The 22,533-nt window shown below is 39.2% G+C and overlaps 1 protein-coding gene across 2 annotated transcripts in view; it reads right to left on the reverse strand.

Annotated features, from left to right (window-relative positions):
• Positions 1-991: 991 nt before the first annotated feature.
• The window catches only part of LOC146393898 (protein diaphanous homolog 3-like), a 158,154-nt gene continuing 136,612 nt past the window's right edge, over positions 992-22,533 (reverse strand). For both annotated transcript variants that reach the window (XM_084936855.1, XM_084936850.1), the window contains one exon: positions 992-2,438. In XM_084936855.1, coding sequence (XP_084792981.1) covers positions 2,065-2,438 — 374 coding nt within the window. In that variant the 3' untranslated portion in view covers positions 992-2,064. The remainder of the gene's footprint in view (positions 2,439-22,533) is intronic.

Raw genomic sequence — 22,533 nt, forward strand, 5'->3', positions numbered from 1 at the left:
GATCAGTTACTGTATCCTAGTGCATTTGATTTTTCATGGAAGCAGAAAGGATGTTCTTAGTTCTTTTTACAAACTGCTTCTGAATATTGTTTTCGTTAAATAAATCCGTCACATGTTGTTTTTCATCTAAAAACGTATTTATCTAATTTAAGACTTGTTAAAGACCAGGTTTTCTTTTTAAATGTCATGGTACCTTAAGAATAAAAGATTTTTTCATATAACTATCCATTTGTCCATTCACTTCTACAAGGACACAGCTTACTGTAGCCTCATCACTTTGTACTCTGCCTGACCAAGGCAATACATTTTAGAAAAAAATCTAACATTAATGGAAATCTGATAAAGAAGAATACATTTGTAGGCCAGTAACACCACTGTACATCTAAAAGAGCCACGTGACGCTTTGAATATTCCCTCCCAGGTGGACACTGGCCTGTATAAGGTAGGACTGTGGTGGCCGTACGCTTTGTGCAAACTACATTCACATTTGATAAACTCAACAATTGCAGTCGTATGTTTTGGGCTGCATGTAGAATGTGTGTCCAGACTACAAGGACATTGGCAGGATAGCAAAGTAGACTTACAGAGAAATTGTACAGGTAGGTACAAGAAAAACACAAGAACAAACAGAAAATGCTTGGATGAATGATTACTTTGGCTACGTATGATCTGAGCCTTTGAAGCTATAATGTTCTCACTAAGGCTTTGGTTAGGCTATGTGCGCCTTCTAATAAAGACAGTTAAAGCTGGGAAGTTTATAGAGCATTTTGTCCTGCTATATTAATTTAAGATGGACAAACAACTTTCTGCATTTATGTTGATTACAACCAAAAATGTAAAAAAAAAAAAAAAAAAAAAAAAAAAAAACTATTTAAATAAAATAAAAAATAAAATACAACAATAACAGCCACATAGGCAATGACAGCATGCCAAAATAATAATATAAATTATAAAACAAAATAAATAAAAAAAACACATTTATTTACTTTTTTTTATTGCAAATATGTCTACAAAAACTAGGAATACAGACAGAGATATAACAAGTATGGTTAAGTAAGTTCAGTTGCAATGCAGAATAAAAAAAAAACACATTCTGGTGCTTTGTGCCATATTTTGGATCAAAGTTTGTTCCCTTTTCTGAAGACTTACATTCACTAGAAAATACACAGAGACCAAAAAACAGTCCAGTACCACCAAACTCTAACAAAATCTAATATTAGAACCTGTGGAAGCGCAATCGTGGCTTAACTCGTAAGTATTAATACATTTATAAACACAGAGACAGACCATTAACACATAGGGAGTGGAAACAAAAAGAACTTATAAAGAACAAAGAAAGAAAGGAAAACATAAAAAAAATAAAAAACAAAAGTTATACAAATAAATGTAAGTTTGAAACTTTGAATTGTACTTGACTAATGTGATACATAAATACAGACAGGACAAGACATATGATAAAGATGTAAAAATGCAAATGCGATTAAAGTTTGTTTTTAAACATTTTTTATGGTTTACAAAAAAAGTGCTTAGCAACATTGCATCTGCAGCTTTCAGAGGAAAAGCTGTTATATTCTGATTCTTTGGAATTCATAAATGTTAATGGCGGCACACAGAGGAGGATCAGATAAAGACGGCAGAATCTATTTGGGTGCATTTTCATTTTTGAACTATAATGTAATCAACTAATACGCTTCAGTATTCCTAATGAATCACAATCAGAGTTTTTCAAGAAATAACCTCTGAGGACATTGGGCAGGCCAAAGTGCGATCAGCTTTCTGTGCTCCATCTGCCAGAAAATGATTTTTTTTGTACCACTGAGCCTTAAAAACATGGTCCATGAATTCATTACCGTTTCTACACAAATGCATTGCCATTATTTAGTTGCCCAGCTATTTATTTACATTTCCTCTTGTTAACAAAGCTTTTGATTATGACCTTTAAGGTTATAATCAGAGTATATTTAAATGTGTGGGCAGAAACGTACTATATGCTGCATATAAAAAAAAAAAAAAGTATATATATATATATATTTTTTTTTTTCTTTCAAATATAAGAAATGACCCTCACAAGGCTCTTAGTTTCGCGAGGAGTGCCTCTACATCTGACTCTCCATTGGTGCCACAGCTGCTCACTGTGGGACTAAAGGAGGATGACTGGAAGGCTGGAGTTCCCGTGCTTCCTGTGCCAACCTCCATCTCTTTTTCGGTCACTTTAACTCTCTCCAACACCCTCTCTCTGTCCGGCCCATAGCCGTGACCTGCCACGTTCCTGTAACCGCGGCCCGACTCTGAACCCACAGCAGCTTTGGCTCTGGCTGCAGATGGATGGCTCTCAGACTCGTTATGGGCCTCCCAGGCAGAGGGAGCTTTCACCGCCGCTGAACTCGCATTTATATTCTGCCGAGAGCGAGACCTTTGTAAAGGTGCCTTGTTGTTTTCTGCGAGTGAAAAACAGAGACAAAGCAGTGAGCACAACTATGAGAATGAGGGAGAAGAGGGTGATGCGTGACTGACACGTTGAATGAATGGGAGCAAGGAGGTTAATCAGATTACAGATTAAATTACAAGCAAGCCACAGAGAAGTGGCAAAAGCAGGCGAGCGATGAGAAAACAGAAAGTCAGGCGATGCAGCGAAACACGAAATGATGAAATAAAAGAAGTTAGGAAGTAATAAAAACTGTTTAGTAAACAATTACGCATGCAAAACAAATTACATACATACACAAGAGGTCGCACTGCTAGTCTGTTAGAATCGACATACTCTCACTGATGAGATTGAAGTTTCTGCAGTAGACTCTGGCACAAAGCCAGCTCAGCATGATGAAATGGATATGGCTGATCAGCCACAACAGAAACTCAATAACATTGTATGTTGTCCTTTTTTCCAATCTCCTAGTCTCCCCCCCTTGCACGACACCCTCCCACCCAGCTTCACCTCCCCTGATTCTACCATCATCATCCATTCTCCTTCCTCTGCTCTTCATCTCGGCTCTCTGCTCCGGCACTTGTCCTCTTCATCTTTCTTATTCCTTAAAACACATTCCCAGGCAGACAGTGGAACAGAGCAACGCCCAGATGCCAAGATCAGACCTACGTTCTGAATTATAATCCCTCTGAGTAGATCTTAGACTTCATCATCAGTATGTGCGTGCTGGAAGGAGAGGGCAAATCCATATTCATGTGACCTTGAGCGTGAGGCTGAGAGGAGTGGCGCGAGGAAAGACACCGCCGCATTTAAAGTTTCCTGAGCCTGAAATGTCTGGCAAACAGGAGTCAAACACAGCAGAGCAGAACAGAGCGACCCGCTCTGTCAGCCAATCGGTAATGAGTTTGGAGCGTGGCCAGTCAGTCATGACAGTGTGTTTTATGGGCCGAGCTGACGAATGACAAGGAACGTCCCTGAACACAACCTCTGACAAATAAATAAGGATAAAAGGAGGAAAGAGAGCAGACAAGAAGGAAGCGACTGCAATATTAAGGAAAGAAAGTCAACGTTCGCACTCGCGCACACACAAACACACGCTGTTACGTTCACAACAAACCTGTTAGGCAAACAAGAGGCAGTGGGTGACTTTAAAAGGAGGAACTGAGTAGAGTGTTTCGCGTTGCTTGCTGTGATTGAACATTTAACACAGCTGAAAATGCAAGTCTCCTCTCATTATCTGACCCTTTTTGCGCCATCTTCCTGTTGTAGCAGTCTAACTTGCAACAGATGACAATTATTTCCCACTGCTGATCCTTTTTGCTCCACAATTTCCCAATCATGTCCTGTTTCTCTGTCCTCCCCCTAAAAAGTGCATCAGCTACACCCACCCTGTCTGTTTCTCTCTACTTAGCGATGCCCCCCTCTTTAAAGGAAACGCTTGTTTCCCTTAAAAGCGGCGCTCACAGATTCAGAGCTGATGCTGGGAAAGTGATCAGTTCTGTAATAAACTATTTGCATTTTGATATCTTGTTTACACTTTAGCTTAATCTCAAATTGAGGCCGTTTCTGTCACGAAAAGCAACACGGATGGGATTATTATCACACGTTGAGTGTGACAAAATGTCAATCTTTGAATTTACATTCATTTTAACACGTATTAGCATTTAATTATTTTCAGCTCTGCATGGATCCTAAATTACTTATGAAAACCACATACTGACTGGAGTACAAAATGCTGTTTCGATACATATACATTTACACTTCAAAAAGAAATGAAGAAACCCCACACTTGAATAAGACCTCTTATCCAAAAGTGCATTTCTCTTCTCCCTAACAGGGCCTTGGCCTTTAGTGGTGAACATGATCAAAGTGCTGGCAAGTTCAGTTTCTTCTCAGTCTGTCTGCCTGTGACACCTCGCTGCCCCTTCCTTTGAAGCCTCGCTAGCTTCTCAACATATGCCTTCATCTAAGCTGTAAAACATGTCTGAGAGATGTAAAATATGTCTCATCTTCCAGGTAGCACTCCTTTAACCAACAACTGACAAAGGCTGTACAGGAGAACTAGTCAAGCAGAATTTTAATCGAAATCGCTGCTCTGGATCGTCAAGGAATTCAAAGACAAAACTGTCGTCTTTTATTAAACACATGCCTGTGATGGTAGAGGTGTGAATTTATCCTTCTCACACCATCAAATATGGATTAGCTGCGTGATGTGCAATTAGATATAAAAGATGGTTAGTGTACTTTAGTACGCAACATACTCAGGATAAATCCCACATCATTATGACAGGTCTCGGACTGAACTTTGGTGCCAAGTGACACTGATCTAAGTGATATTACTGCGATACATGATTAGACTCTGATCTGCTGCCTCAGGAGTCACTACAGGCTTCATAAAGCTTTTTCCACCCCGATCACATACGAGGACACACTTTGATAAAAATGCTTCTGTTACTTCAACACAGTTACATCCACGTTGGTACATTGTTACAGCAAACCATGCAAACCTCCCAGAAATGTAAATACACATCACCATCACCGCAGCCTGCACAGGAATAAATACCTCATCAGCTTTTGCGACCTATGCATGCTGTGTCGTAGGCTCTATGTTGATATTATAATTCTGGCGTTAGTATTTCTGAGCTATGCACTTTTTCCTAAATCTTGGCCACTGGGCATTTTTTTAGGGTAGAACAGTAGAGAAGTAGGGAGAGAGCAGTGAGGAATGGCACTGAGAAAATGGTCCAGTGCAGACTCGAACACAGGCCCTCTCAACCTTTCAGCGCCCGCTCACCTGCTACTGGACATTATTCACCTCAGTTTTAAAATCCAGCTCTTCGAACACTAAATGGTTACATGTCCCTGTAAGTAAAAAGCTTCTTTCTTCAGTTATTGCCTTTGACCAGGAGCCATTGCAAGCCAGCAGCATTTTTACTGTGTGGTTTTTGTGAAATAATAAGCTGGTGAATGCGACTTTTAAGCTAAAAAGTGAAGCGGTGTGTTGTCTGGTACTTACACAGAGCTTTTCTATTTCTGCTAAGCACTTTCCTCTGTAATGACTGAATTGTGAAGCCACAGTGGCGGTTTCCAACACCTTTGACGTCACTGATGGAGGCAGAACATATTAAACCAATGTTTGAACTTGGGTTTTGGCCTGTGTATTGATAGAGCACAAATAGCAGCCCATACTTAGAAGTTCATCTTCACACCTTAATGTCAAACTACTTTGTTAGAAAGCTTTCACAGTGAAATATAATAAAAGAGCAGGAGAGGTATTCTTTTCTTCCACTGGCAAACGGCAACACAAAAGAAAGCACATTTCTTCATGAAAGATCATTTGCTGCGTTTATGTTCGGTGCTGATGCAGGTAAACATTTATTCACTTCTTTCCTGCTTCTGGATTGTCGACATTTGAAAAAGAAGGCAGGAGCAACACTGAGGCTTCTGAGACAGAAAGTGAAGTCTGGGCTGCAGCAGTGCTCACCTGTCTTTCACTTTTTTGCACTGTTAAAGCTAAACTGACACCATTGTGGTAATAAACTCATCAACATCAAGAGGTGTTAAGAGATTGGAGCAAAACTGAACATATGAGAAAGCCTGAAGAGTGGTATTTTCCAGAGTGTCAACCATAAACACAGCGCTAAACCAGCAGTCTATCACAGTCCTCAGTCCGACGCCGTCCTTTAGTCTGCTTGAAGGCAGAACGGAGAAGAAAAACTGTTCAAAAATAACAATAAAAGAGCTGGCAGACTGAGTGTGTTGTGCCTTTTCGCTCTCAGCTTTGCTGCAAAATGTGTCTTTAAACTGCGAGTCTCAGAGCCCAAAGCCTTTTTTTCCCAGCTACTGACACTGGTTCTGTTTCAGCATAAGACAAGCAAAATCTGAAACGAAACAGACTAATCGCTGCTCTGAATCGTTTGAAAATATCACTGGGAATTTGAAGATGGAACCATTGGTGGTTTATTACATGTCTGATAGGATGGCATTTTGTAGAAATGTAAAAGGCCCCGTCCAATAGAGAAAACAGAGATTTTTTTTTTCTCCATCTGCAAATAGCTGCAGAGAGGAATTCACATTTTTCTCTTGTCAGATCATTTGGTCCATTTGCATTTGCCACTTCAAATACAGATGCAGATGAGCCTTTCCTCTCATCTCTCACTCCCTCCCTGTCTCTCCACTCTTATGAAGTTTGCTGTATTTGATCACTTTAAGAAGAGAGCAGTCATGCAGACTTAGAAAAATACAGATAGTGAAGTGATTTTTTCTCTCCACGGAGTGACTGACACAACAAGTTAAAGTTAGCAAGATCAAATACACACTTCTTTACCCGTCATAAATCAAAACATGGCTTGATGGCTTGTTTTTTGTTTTTTTCCACCCTTTCCATTTAAATCTAAATCTTTGCATTTGGGGCCACTTTATGGCGTATGACTTTGGTTACATAATCAAACAAAAGCACATTTTTTTCCCAAAAAACATTTTGTATAAATACTACTAATAATTTGTCATTGTTGATTTTAATTATTATAAATGCTTGTGATTGTCTAACATTATTGGCTAGGCTCACATCTTTTGTGTGTACTCCTTTTACATTGCCATTGGTTCCTCTTGCTGACCTGTAGTTGCCTAATATGTTGGTGTATTTACTGTGTTTTCCACTGCTATTGTACTCGGGTTACTTTCCACCTCCATGTCAACAAGAAATCTCTGATCTTTTTTGCATTGCTGAAGCAACAGACCGTCTGTGTCCTGTTTACACTGGTCATGTAATGCAAGTTTACTTGAAGATTATTTCTGAATGTTTGCTAAAATGCTCATCTATATCCAAACAAATTTAGCTTTAAAATAACATTTGAATATGTGGCTATATAGCCTCAGTGTCGTAAGAGCAGCCACAATGAACTGAAAGTGACCAGCTCTGTTTCATCTATTGAAAATTTCCATCGAAGAGATGAGAAACAAAAGCAGAATTAGGCATATCACTTGGAAATCAAATGGTTAAAATGCACTGGTGGCTTTACTTTAAGTCCTACAATGAAACATGACTGACTTTTGTGTTGCAGATTCTTTGTACAGTACAGCAGAGTATAGTCTAGCACAGGGTAGTGTAGTATATAGTTGGTGTCCATGCAGCCAGCCCATCCGCCCAGCATTTTATGGCTGAGGGGTTAAAACATCAGATTTTTTGAGCAGTTATAAATTATCTCCTCAACTGCAGTGAGATCAGTTTGTCACCGTTATTGTAGCCATGTTTTGCTGTCATGTATTTATAACAACGTAAGAACAGAAATCATCTCAGTGTGCCAAAATATTTCATAGAACAACATTTCTTCATTCAGAACAGAGACAGATACTCAATTTTTCAGTTTCCGTATAGAGTCTAGTTATACTAGGATTAGGGCTGCCACAAACGATTATTTTGATAGTCGACTAGTCACCGATTATTTTTGCCATTAGTCGACTAATCAGATCATCATCCATTGGACATACAGCATACAGCTTATTGCACCAGCAGAATCTGCTCTTATATAACTATCATTAGCTTACAGCTTTAAGTGTTTAAGGTATGTGCCAACTAAAAATAAAGACAAGATGATAGTTTATTAAATTTTAATGAAATTTTCAGATTGTTTCGGTGAAGTTTAATAAGCTCCTTGCTATCTAAAATATAACAGGACACCAGAGTATATTCTCGAGCATCTCACACTTCTGATAATCAGTTGTCTGCTTGACGGTTATTCAGCTGTGTAAAAACTATAACTTTAATCTCAGCCAAACCGATTTACTCAGGAACAAATAAAATACTACAAAAATCCAAACAATAACATTTTTAAGTTATCTAAGTGACTTATATATCATGTTTAACCTGAGTAGCGAAAGACGGCGGTGGGTTTGAAAACGATTTGCCGGGAGTCCGGCAGATCCTGAAATTTCAAATTCAGGATCTGACACAGACTGATTCATGTTCTACACAGTTCTTACAAGTTCATAGAAATTTCTGTTCAATTAGAACCAAATGTCTGAGTTGATAATTGTAATTTTTATACAGTCGTTGTAATTTGTGTTTTAACTATTTTTTGATTGGTGTTTTGTTTCCTTTACAATATTATACATTGTAAAGGAAACAAAACATCAATCAAAAAATTGTCCTCTTTTTTTTTTAAATTCGCGCTACTTAAATTTATTTTGGGCTACCAAAAAAAGAAGAGTGCCTGCCCGAAGGGCTACCAGGCATTTTGAAATTTTGCGAGCCCTGTAAAGACTAGTTAGCCGCTAGCTGATTTGTTTGTGCAACTGTCAGTATGCTTCCTCTTTGCAAACATGATTCATTGTGGGAAAATTCCCTCCTCCTGTAAGTCATTTTTAAATTGTTCTGTGTGGATTAACCAGTCATTCATGGTGGAACTGGTAACACTGAACAAAACTTGTGCAGAACTTTTCAGATATATTCAGTGTATATAACAGAAGATGAGACTAGGTGTGTGTTTTTCTGCATCTCTGCCAGCAATCAGCACACTTGAGGTATAAAAGCAGAGTTGCTATGACTCATAGTACAAATAAAACAAATTCAGAAAAGCAAAACTGATTGAATGGAGGAAAAGGGGTGAAAAACCTGGCTCACAAAATAACCCTTCTTACTTCGTTCGTACTCTAATGGACAGTTGTACATTACCACTTAGGAATACAAATGGTATAAAAAGAAAGAAAAAAACCCTTACCATTTTATCTGTGAGGATGGGATTGTGCGCACTGTACTCTAGAAGGCTATGACTTTGCACATACACAATGAGATGTGCCAAGGAGAGCTACATTTAAGAGTCGTATGGTGAAACAAATGTGAGTCATGTGCCAAAGTCCCCCAGCCAGTCTTTTAAAGGGTAAAAGCAAGAAGACAGCTTGTTAGCTTGGGTGTATTAGGCTGACTCTAATTAAAGATCATTACTTGGCAAAGCACCAGTCACTGAAGGTTAGTCCCTTGTTTGTTTGTTGTAGTTAGCTGCACATGTGCAGACTGTACTGTCTAGCTTTTTCTGACACAGCAGACAGGATTAAAAATGAGGACAGGCAACAAGCAATGAGAGGAGAGTGAAAGGAGAACAAAAGTGGGAGAAATGAGATGATGAGGGAGAGGATGACAAGGTGGACAGACTAAACAGCCTCAAGACAGTGGTGTGATTTGGGGGCAATGACTGTAATTTGGACTAGACTCAAATAGAGCACAAAAACTGAGGGAGCTACGTGAAAGAAGAGAAAATAGAGGACATGCAGAGACGGGACTGTTGAAAGAGCACTATAACAGTCCCTATGGGTAATCCAAAAACCAGCACTGACATAGGTAACTGAGGCCTTTCCGGCTCTAACGCATATATAAATGTTTTCCTTTGTTAAGCATTGATTCTGCTCCCCTCTTTTTCTCCTCCTTCTCTCCCACATTAACAACCTCAAATATATTTGTTTAATTACAGAAGAACACGATTCAGTTCCACAGTTTTAGTGGAAATGAGACATAATTTGAAGGATAAATATGTGCCAGTATGTACTCGTGATACAATTTTATTTATTTATTTATCAATACATTTTTTTTTTTGGCTGAGCCTACAGTTCACTGAGGAGCTGCAGCCAAATAGTGCTTGTTATAATTTGTTGTTAAAAAAATGTGGTTCGAGATCTGGTAGTAGAATTTATTATTTGAATTTATTATAAATGAAATGATTAATGATTTAATAAAGATGAAATGATCAACAGACTAATTGATGAGTAAAAGAATTATTAGCTGCAGCTCCAGGGACATGTATTACATCTTACTAGGGCTGTCAGAAGCACATATTTTGATTTAGTGACAGTGATGATCAGTCCAAAAAGAAAACAGCATTGGCTCTTTTTATAATTACCACTTTGATACAGTTAATTTGTAAAGGCTCAAAGCAAATTTTAGAAAACATTATGCCCTTTCAATAGAGCTGGCACAAGTGGTGAGAGTTTACATTGTGTATAGTATCTGGGAGATAAAAACTGTCATTGTAGCGAAAATATTACTGATCAGTATGGGCGTCTATGGTCACAGTAAGTGGAGCCTGAATATCTGGCTCCAAAGAAAGAGAGGGGACAGTCCCTTGACATTTATAGGTCACCCTCTATGACCGCATTCTTGTAAGCACTTATTTATTTATTTTTAAACTGGACAGGCAGTGGGATTTGCACAACCATAGATGTGCACATAAGAGACAGACTCCTATGGAGATGTCAGCACATTTCCCCTGCAGTGCATAAACAAATATGACATATTGAAATCAAGACTACGAGACAAGTGAAGGAGGAGTTTGTAGCTGCGTAAAATCAGACAGGGTGATGCGGAGATGTGAAAGGGCTGTGGCTGAATGTCCCTGAAGTCCCCTGCCCCTCAGTGTGAACCTTCAGCCACTGTGAGCTGCAGCCAAGCATGGCATTACGTTAGCACGCCTTGGTGCATCTAACAATGCCCCAAAAGTGAGCCCGGTTTCCTGCCACTAGTACGGCTAACCTACACACACTTTACTTGAGAAAAAAATATAACAAATAATAATGGGCCTCTCTTTGATCGATAGCTTCACTATCAAACGCAAGCAATATGACATTTTCAAAGCAGTCAATAACACTGTTGTCACTAATGTACTCATATCTGCCTTTTCAAAAAAACAAACAACAACAACAAAAACCAAAAAACAGCTTGATAGCCAATGCAAATCAGTGTAAACGCAAAAATATGGCCAATTAAAAGTCACATCCAATTTCGAATGCTGTGCAGTGAACAGCATTATCAGAAAATGTGGTTTAACCCTATAGGTCACATTTTTGGGGGCTGCAAAACAAGCGGACTTCTTTTAAAAAGATGTCAGGCAATCATTTGAATTTTTCCAAGATTTTGTGAACAACTGTCATGTAATTTTGTACTGCACATGACACAAGCCTACGAACAGCAGGACTCAGTAAAAATTGGTTACCTCGCCGAGAAGTTGGAGGTGTGAAGTCTATCGCCTGCAGCTCTTCGTCTAAGAGGTCGCAGTGACTGTTCTTATAGTCCCGTGATGCTCTGCAATATTTGATACTGATATGCTGCCTACAAAAATGCAGAAAATGTCCACTGTATTGTTTTGTAGATGCAGATGAATGTATGATAATGCTAAGTGCTAAGCTCGGTAACAAAAACACATATATACAGCATTTGTTAAGTCATGATCTTGACATTTATTTAAATAGAAGTCAGAGATAGACATTTTAAATTAATGTTTATCAGTTTTAGAAATATCATCTTCCAGAAATATGAACTTGTAAATTACCCATGCAAATCTTATATCTTTGTAGGATGCAAAACAAGCCGTTTACTAAAGGCCATGATCAGCAATTTGCAATAAATGGGTAAAAAAAAAAGCATACAATTACTCATAATATAAACAAATCTGTCCACCTGTATTATAAATAGAGAATACACCTGGCAGATGGTTGTAGCAACCCGAGCTTTTACTCCTGCTTTACACTAATTATATCTACACGCAGGGTAATAGACTGCGAATGTTTCCTCATACAGGGACAGCATCACTTCCTGGGGCCTTGCTCTTCTCTCACTGCGTTTCCCACACAGCAAGAGAAAAGCAGACATCAGACACAAACACCGAAAGACAGTCTGACAGGCACACATCACTGCATAGAAGAAAACACAAGCGCACACATGCACAGTCCTTTTCCAATAAACACGGGCTATTTCACAGGTGTACGGACAGTGTACACTGCTGCATCTGGCATGAATTAAACATGCCTTGGTTTCAGGCTCAGCTACCTGTTGTTGTTGTTTGCGTGGTTACTGCTGGTAAATATCCCCAGCGGTCGTAGTCTTATGCATATGTATTTCCCCTCAGTGACTTCACACTAACTAAGGGTTTCTATCAGCCGCATTCTGCGGCAGTGTACACCTGTCACACTGGGGAAGGAAAATATTGATCCTTCACACATCCCCAGACACGAAGCTGAAACACACTTGCAAATGCATCCTTAGACTCAAAGACAGATAGAACTACACTTTTCTGTTTGCTTTGAATCAATTGGTTATACAGAAAGTAAAATTACATTAAATCATTGACGGAGAAGAATTTTCCATCATAGGAAGAGCAAAAGTGACGGACTCCTTCTTGTTGTACACATTGCAGAGGATTATAGAGAACAGAGCTGATCATTTGCGAAAGGCTTCTGTATCCATAAGACAGATTTGCAGAGAACACATATTCTGCTGTATTTTTTTCAGTGTCACAGAATGAGATATTAACAGCCATATTCAGATTCTTCACTACTGCCGGTGTGTGGACAACACAGACGTGTTGTTTTTCTTTTGTTAAAGTACATCTATTATGCTGTTCTTTATTTTCTATCATACATAAATTGTTATGGTGGTGGATAGTTACGTTGCCCAAGCAACATTTTCTATTCTAGTCTCCTCACACGTCATAGGAAAGGGATATCCTTTACATTCTCATCACAGGCACACAGCTCGGGTTGTGAGCACTGCAGCCCCACCCACCTGCTGTTTGCAAGGGGCAGCAAATAAGAAAGAGGCTGTTTTAAAGGAAGGGTGGTCCAAAAGGGAAACAAGCTAAAATGGTTGGTTTTGCACAGAAAATGAACTGAGGTGCTGCATCAAGGCCATGTACAAAGCAAATGGGAATTATCTAACACTATGAATCATACAAAGCTTTTTATAATTCACAGTAAATAGTAAAAAAAAAAAAAAAAAAAAAAAAAAAAAAGGCCCTATATACAAGTGGTCATTTAACAACACCACTTCATCTGGGTAACATTATTCATTCACATCCATTATTCCAGCACAAGAGCTGATTAAATATTTCAACCTCCAACAGAGGACTTCCATTCTTCGTCTCTTTTGTATTCAACTAAGGTGTTTCTTTTTTGCCATTGTTTCTTACTGCCAGCTGAAGAGTTGTGTTTAACACTCAGGCTGACTCTGACAGCTCTCAATATGCAGGGCCAGTCCTGCCAAACAGACTTATGAATTCCAAACAGCCTGGAGTCATGCTCCATATTTCATTGAAGTTGAATATTTAAAAAGATCAACCCACTCAAAACCCTATAAAACCTATCGTTCTGGGGCCTTGTGTCCTAAAAATAAAATCGCATCTGCCATATCGCATTACAGACAGCCACATCAGCCTCCATCTCTTAACCATTTCCCTCTCTGTGTTCCTCCCTCTCTCTCTGACAAAACCCATCTGGTAACCAGCCTGTCTCCATCAACACAGGTTTCGGTCTTTCAAACAACTGTACACTTCTTCCCGCCTCCTTTATCTCATTCGCTTCCCTTTTCTTCCTTGCTGTCTAGAAATCACTTTTTTGTTTCTTTGTTGGCGCTGCAACTCTCACCCCTCAACCTCATCTCTTCTTAGAGAATCACATAGACCACCAAGCAGGAAAAAAAACGTTCTCCGTGTCCTTCCTACTGCAATAGAACTGGTTTGTTACTTCAAAAAGTGAACAAAAACATGACATTTGTCAAAACGCAGCAAAATTAGCTGAGACACACTGCGATAGAGCTTGTCTGACAGCACAGCTTCACACAGATCAAGGTGGTCCAGACTGTAACTAATGGGGAAAAATCAACAACTCAAATTATGAGAAAAGTGTAGTGTGTTTCACTCCCACAATGCCCATTGCAGCCCTATATTTGCTTTGTCTGGCTGTAAAACAAAGATAACATATTTAAGCGTTAATTTATCTTGATATTTGATATAATGTCATGAGCATAATGCACCATAACATTCATCTGCCTCACGGCTGTGGTCAGCAAACAGAACATAACATGTTTATATCAGAGTGCTTAGTGCAAATGTCACCAGTGATTGATTAAACATGGTCAAACTAAACCAAATACAAGGAGCTGCATGACTTACACTGACTGACGTCAAGTCTATTATGTTCTTCAGTCATTAGTCTTGTTAGATTTCCACCCTTCAAACAGTAATTTCACTTTGGTGTCCAAAAACAAAACCGCCCAGCTGTGGTAGGGCAAAAGGCAAAGCACACGCTGGAAATGCCTCTACAGACAGACAACCGCACAGTCTCATGCACATCCAATTTAGCTTCACCAGTTAACCTAATTGTGCATGTCTTTGCACTGTGGGAAGCTAGACTAGTCGGATAGAAGCACATGCCACATAGAAAGGCCCCAGCTGGCCAGACGGGTCAAACCTGGAACCATCTTGCTGTGAGGAGACGGTGCTAACCACTGCACCGCTGTGCTGCACCGCCATCTGATTCCCCCCCCCGCCCCATAAAAAACAAAACAAAACACACAGACAAAAAAAATGTACAACATTTACAGAGAAAAGCAAAAAGTACCCTTAAATTTGTTACACATTTCCAAGCTCAAAAGAGAGGACGAGGCAGTGTTGTTGTTGTTGTTATTAATGTTATTAAAAAAAAATTATTGTGGGGAAAAAAGCTATGATGAGCAGAGTAAAGCATCCAATGTAAGTGTTGCATGATGATTGAAAATTAATTTCAAAGGAACCGATGACAACAGTTCCAAGAGCTCTACAAATACAGTGCACACTACAGAGATTTTTGTATCTACTGACTGAATTTTTACAATATGCTAATTTTATGCTTCCAGTTGATTTCAGATATAATCTTTGATGAATAAACATGACACACACATGCAAAAGCCTGTGGGCAGAAGCATGTGCATGCATCCACCCACCAGTTGGCAGGGAACAAATTAGATCATATCAACCCATACCAGAACCAAAATTAAAACAAAAACAAAAAGGCAACGCTCAAAGCAGAGACGCTGCAAAAAAATAAAATAAAAATGGGATGTTGGTGACATGAAATGCTATTAATATAAACCTGTTAGATTTCTACACTGGGTGCTGACGTTGATTCAAATAAATCAATCAATTAATGACTAGCCAGCTCTATATAAGATGTGTTACATCAAGTGGAGGGAGAAAAAAAAGGGGGGGAGAGAGAACAGAAAACATTCACGGAGAGACTGATGTGTTTTTAATGCAAACCCACCACTTCCTGCTGCTTTTAAGTAAAAGCTTCTAGGGACTTGAGTTGTGGTATTTGCTGAAAAAAAATCTAAATAGTGGAGAGCTCAGACTTTTGGATTTCCTTCCTTTATTAATTACAAAAGATGGCAGCAAGCAGCGAGTTCTCAGACTTCAAAACAACCCACCAGCACTACATGTTTTTCTATAACCTACTGTAAAGGTTGATGAGCTTTATTGTTACTGTACCCTGGACAAACAGACAGACAAAGTCATGCAGTGTCTTAGCATCATGGTGAGTGGAAATTCTAAAGTGTTATGTCTGTGTATAAGCATTGGCCTGTCTCTCACTTTTCAGAAGCTTTATTCTCTGACTCATCAGTAAAAAAGGAAAGCAAAATTCGCATGGCGGCCCCATTGCCATGGGGTAATGTTGCTACGCTCTCCTGCAACCACTGGAGCTCGCTGACATATCAATGCAATTAGAGTCACGGCCGTGTCCCAGTGAAGGTCAGCTAGCACCACTCAGACTACCGCACACTGAGAGAAACGCAGAGACAGCATGAGAGTGAGGAAGGCAGTCTGAGGAGAGGAAACAAATTAAGTGACAGGCCAGCATGGCTGGGTTCAGCTCAGCCTCTGTCCAGGGGCCTCTTCCTCTAACTCTCACACTGGCCTGGCAATTAAAAATACATGCATCAGTAGTCCACAAAACCCTCTGAAGAACATATAATCATACATTTACACAAGCCATGCACATGCAAATAGGGAAAGCCAGTCTCCGCAATGTGTGCAGCGAAATGCATTCCACTTCATATTCCCTATGCATTTAGAACTGATGGCCAACCAGCTCTGTTGAATTCAATGAACCTCTAATCAATGCAGCACACAAATGATTCACTCAAATAGAAGGTTGTGCACTCATGGCTCAGGGGCACACGTCAAACCCAATCACCTCGAAAGGTATGGATCTGTCTAAAGAAAACTGTAGTTCATCACACTCCCAGTCCTCGGCAAGACAGACATCAGTAAGCCAAGGACAGTGGTGTTGATGAGATTGGCCCATATTGATTTTAATCCATAGAGGACTTCTGTGCTTTTCAAATGAAGAAACATATTTAAACCGTACAAGTCTCATTTCATTGCTAGCTGTCAGCAAACACCCAGGGGTAACTTTCCTGCAGCAGTGACCTCAGTATATGCACATGCACATATATGTAAGAAATAAATCATTAACTCAACTTCCAAGCGTGCACAAAAATCCTATCACTCTTACAGCACATCTGTTTAATATCTGTGCATGTACTGATGGTTTGGCAAGAAAGCATCCTTAGCAGATCTGGCCTCAGGGACAAGTGCAGCACTTTAAGTGTGTCATCCATCTTATTCCTTCTGAAAGCTCCCATGGGGGCCATAGCAATCTATGCTCCCCTCAGACATGTTCTGTGTCTCGACAGTCTGTAGAGGCTGCAGCAGTGTGGACAATAGAATGGGTTAATCTTGTAAATAGTCAGCTAAGGAACATTGCCAAGCAGGTTATGACATGGTTAAAGCATAGCCAATATGCAAGAGAGGCTTGAAATGAAATTGTGCACACAAAAAAGCATCACAAAAGGCAGTCCTAACAAATTATCCGACCTGGAAACAGATACATTTTTTTCTCGTTCAATGCTCAAGTTATCCTTGACCTACAAAAACACATGGAGCAGATGAGAAACACGAGCTGTTTGTTGTCCAGGTTATACATGGTAATGGTTAAAATCCACTTTTGCATCCTTCCCATATTTCTCACACACACACACACACACACACACACACGTATGTGTGTATATGTGCGTGTGTTGTGTCTGTGTGTTTATACTTACATATATACGTATGTATTTATAAACCTTGAAAGAAGTAAAAAGGAAACGCATGTGTGTGTTTACACACACACACACACACACACACACACACACACACACACACACACTCAGAGGGTGTCACAATTCACCAAGTGAGATCGATGTGCTGGGCTTAATGTCTAAGATGCAGCTGCATCGATTCAAACTGGTTGAATCACGGCAAAGCTGGGAGGGAATCACAGCTGAATCGATGCAAGTATTTCTGTATCAGAAAGGCCTGATATGACAAGCATATCTTTTTTAAAGCAGCTAATCATGTCTGTTATTCTTTGTGTGTCACTCTCTTGTGTCTGCCGGTCTTGTCAGTTCAGTGAAGTTCAGTTCATTACCAGGCTTTGCTAAAAAAGAAAAAAAAAAAAAGGGCTACACTGACCTATATTATTTTGTCAGGTGGTATGGTGAAGCACAATGCTAACAACAATGCAGACTGATTATTTATGATAAGGTTGTAAAATGTAATTAGCAATGACTTAATGCACAGCATTTTAGGAATTATTCACTTACAGTTAGATAGGCTGTGAATGAGGATGATGATGGATAAAAGAATGTCATTTGATTTCAAAATAATGGCATAATTACAATTAACACCTTAGATTTTGCATTTTCTTTCACAACTTACTCTTGCATACAAGTTAAATCAGGTTTAGTCATGAGTTTTGCTTTTTTTTTTTCTCTTTGGTTTTGCATTACATTAATGTCAGAACAGGACATGCACACCTGGATTTTAAACCTGCACAGTTGTGTTATTTATTCAACACAGTCAGATGTACAAAACAACTACTAGATGTCTGTTTGTTTTCTTTAATCAGCCAATGAATAGAACAATGGCTCAGTGTGACACTTCAGAGCATGTGCCTGCAGCACAATCCTTGTTGTAATTATCACAACATCCATCAGCAAACACACACAAGACAAACACAGGAATAAAGAAGAAATCGAGGGGGGAAACAAACAGTAAATAACTTCTGAAAGCACCATGACAGCATGTAACACCCTCTGCCTGGGTACAATCAGGGAAGCTTTGGTGCTGTTGTCTCTTGCTAGCACTGATCAGACAGGAGATATAAAACAGGGGGAGAGAGCAGGGATATCTAACCATATTTGTGCCTGACTGCTTTAGAAAGTTGGCTACTTCCGGGTATAACAGGCTCATTATTATTTAAGAGAGAGAAATAGTCAAGCCAAACATGGACCTCTATACACCCGCTGAACGAGATCAAAAACACACGAAATGCATGTATTTCAGTGTGATGGGAAATGTGTTTTGTATAAACAGAGGGACAAACAAATAATGAGTAGTGCAACTGGAATATGAGGGTACAGGACAGAAGCGTAAAGGAAGGTATTTATTACTGAAACTCCAGCCCTGTCTGACAGTGTTGCCTTGGTTTTTTTTTTTTTGGTTTTTTTTTTTAGAACATGCCACATTAGCAAATGGAACATCAGACCCCAGCAAAAGCAATTATGCAAAAATCCAGAGGATTCAACGGCTACATGTCTGCTTTCAGATGAGCACAGAGAATGTATTCCATAAGTCCTACAATAACAAGCAACAGGCGCCAGAAAAGGAAAATGCAGTGGGTGTAAATGTGACCAGTCCTGAACATTTTTCATATTAAATTACACCGGTCCTAATACATATTTACTAGTATCCAAAGATAGGCTATCAAAAGAGAAATTAAAAATAATTATTAGCGACCTTTAACCGCATTGTGTTGGTTTTGTCCATTTGGGTGACAGAAATGATCAATTTCAGCAGAGAAAACGCATTCATTCAGTTGAGATGACTTAATCAAAGTCTGAAGGAAAGTCTCCATCTTCTATTTCCCCAACTAACACGAGCCAGCAAAGCAATAACATTGATTGTGCACCTGTGAAAACACAGTCTTTATTTCAGCAAGTCTTTTTGTCTGTAGGTTAACTGACATGAACCAATTCATTCTCTGACACCAGCACACACCACTCATTACAGTGATCCAGAAAACTGATCTTCTGATGGAAACATTCTTGCAATCAATGGCGCCTCCCACACATTCGAAAGCAGGAAACAGAAGATAAGGCTTACAAGGGTTAAAGTAATAGAGAAATACCACGGAAAGAGAGATAGAGTGACAGAGACCAAGAGAGAGTATACTAGGTAATGGAAAAGAGAACAAAGTAAGCAAAGATTGCACTGAAATCTGGCTTATAATACATCCATGGTTACAATTACAGCAGTCACTTCAGTAATGCTGGCCTGTAACTCTGTCCGTGCACAAATCAGATTTTGTTTGCACTGATTTCATATCTGCCAAACCACTTGGCGAGGAGGGCAAGCTTACATTGTTATTGGAATTGCTTGAGTCTGGACATAATCAGACATCTCTAAATCCAGAAGGACGATAACAGGAGAAGAACCGGCTTACATATCCGGTAAGATCCGAGGGTATTATCCTGTTGTACAGCATGCACAAATTCAGCACTGGTTTGCAAAAATAATCTTGTTCAGATACAGATGGATGATGATGGCATGCATTAGAGATGGGTTTTGCTTGAGCTAATTATCATGCAAATAATCAGGCCAAATTAAACATGTTTAATAAGAAAGTCTTTAAGAGAAACCTGAATTAATGGGATCTGTTACCAAAATCTAATTAAAAATCCCACTTACGCTAATAACTAAAAATACGGCCTCTGAAAATACACTTTTAACTGCATACTGTGTGGCTCAATTCATGCGTACACCCTTTAAATCTTTGTTGTTTATTTAATATACATCTTCAATAAAGATCAACAAACAGTTTATGTAGATATTTAATGACTGGACATCTAACAACGCAATGCAAGTATGCACACTTGTATTTTAATTTCATGGCAGCTGCAGATTTTTAATGTGGCGCAACTTTGTTAAAAGCTCAAATCTCCTACCCTTAGTGTTTTTGGATGATCCTACTTACTTTATGAGGACAAACCAGACAACCAGATCTGTTTTTAAGCCTTGAATATTTTTAATGTCTTTAAAACCACAATGTGAGCGAGGATGGGTCTGCAGAGATGTGCAATGATGAATTTAATTCATTAGTATTCACTACAATTACTGCCATTAACACTTATGTTAGACTAGTTTGCACTGAGATGGAATGCTTTAATTAAGCAAAGCACAGGTAGTTAAATTATGTGTAGCTACAAAGTTTGAAAGCGAGACGAAACATGGCTGTCGATCAAACACTGAACTATTCATTATTTAAATTTTATATACTTGTGATCCTGTGCACTGACAAGCATTTGCAGCTCAAAAGCTGTAAATGTAATTTAAATGCCTTTTGCTATAGAAATACCACTAATGAAATTATATTGGATTGAATCTCTAAAAAGGAGTACTAGAAACGTGACTCTTTAAAAAGTAGGGTTTAATGTAAGCAGTCAAATTCATGTTTGAATGACACCAAAACGACAGAAAGAAATTACATATTTAAGAAATGATGTTTCTGAAAACAGACCATCTCTCAAATGATAGGATTAACTACAAATATCCGTTTTGTTTTTTGTCCTGAAAGAAATTGGGTTGTAATAATCAAGGGCTACACAGAATACTCAGCTGAGTTACACATACAGGCGCGCGCGCACACGCGCACACACCCTTATAAACAGGTATACATGAAACAGAACCAGTGCAATCAACACAGACACCCTCTGGCACATGCTGCTGTGTGGTGCTGGTTGGTGGCTACTAATGGTTCATTGCCACAGGTGGGTGGAGGAGAAGAAAGAGAGCGATGATCTTTGTAGAGCTCATGTTTTCTGCTCAGCATGCACACAGTCACTGCTGTGAATAGGGGGAAAAAAGTGGAAATCTAGAAATTAGAAAAAGAAAGCCAAAGGAAAAATGACAGCCTGAAAAAAAGTCACATTTTTCATTTCTTCTCATGGGAAGATGAGTGCAGCTTATGCCATTTAATACCACTTTTTTTCTCCATGCATGCATAAGCGAACTTCCTACAGTATAAATATACATCTTTTCTGTTCATCACGGTAAGATGAACAAGAGAACTAGACACAGCTCTAGCTTATGAATCTTTTATGTCCAACTACCTGGATATCATTATAAGCTGATTAGATGACCTGTTTGATACAGCTGTACGAATGCAGTATTGCAGTGGTAAAATGTCCCCAAGACACAGACAAGCATACACAGATAGACATCGTGCTAATGTCTCCTCCTCTGTGGCCCTTTTTTCCCTCTTTTGTTCCCAAAATGCTGGTGGCATTTCATGCAGGAAGACTGTGACAAATCTTGACAGTATCTCCCTAGTTGCTGCTCCTCCTCCCTCCTTCCCTTAGCCACTATCTGTCATGCGGGAGGTGTTTGAGTGGCAAATATGGGGAAAAATAATACACATATATACACTTTTGGTGTGAGGGCATTTGATTTTGTATTAACTGAGAAGAAAAAAATATGAGGTCTTTTTCTTTTGTCTGCATAACTACAGATGTGTAAATTTAAAGTACAATTATTATCCTTCTTATTGAAAGAAAAATCAGTATTTAAGAGAGAAACACAACAGAAACAAAATGAGGATGGGAGAAGGGTTTGAGAGAATGATGGAGGCAGATGAGTGGGAGAGAATGGGAAGTGAAAAGTGCAAAGTCTGAAAAGGCACAAGGAAGGTGAAAAGGAGAGTGGGATTTATTTTCACCTGTCAACAGCACTTAAAGCCATAAACACATACAAAGCTTCTGCTTCGGGGCACTGGGACAATATTGGTCATGCTGTGTGTTTGTGTGTGATGGATGATTCTTCACGTTTATGTTGTTTGTCATCAGGGTGTTGACCATGTCAGAACCTGGTCTGAGTCTAATCCTCCTTGAGAAATCATGAACGCATGGCTAACAGTTCACTGGTTGTCACTTTTTACACTGGTGCAAAGGTAACTGATTCTGGAGGGCAATATGGGCATCCTTCCACAAACAGCAGGGGTCACAGGATCAGTATCAATGACTGATTTACAATCTATCCATACGATGTTATTTTCCAAGAAATATCCAGCACATTGTAGTACAGCGCCACAGAGACCTCACAAAGACTATTTCTAATAATAAACAATTCTTATCATGCTCTTTTAGCATTTTAATGGGAATAAAACATAGAAGGAGAGAGAATTAATGATGAAGATGACTGACTGAACGC

The sequence above is a fragment of the Perissodus microlepis genome, chromosome 1, assembly GCF_051167445.1.
Source record: "Perissodus microlepis isolate ML-2025 ecotype Zambia chromosome 1, ASM5116744v1, whole genome shotgun sequence".
NCBI classification, from domain to species: Eukaryota; Metazoa; Chordata; class Actinopteri; order Cichliformes; family Cichlidae; genus Perissodus; species Perissodus microlepis.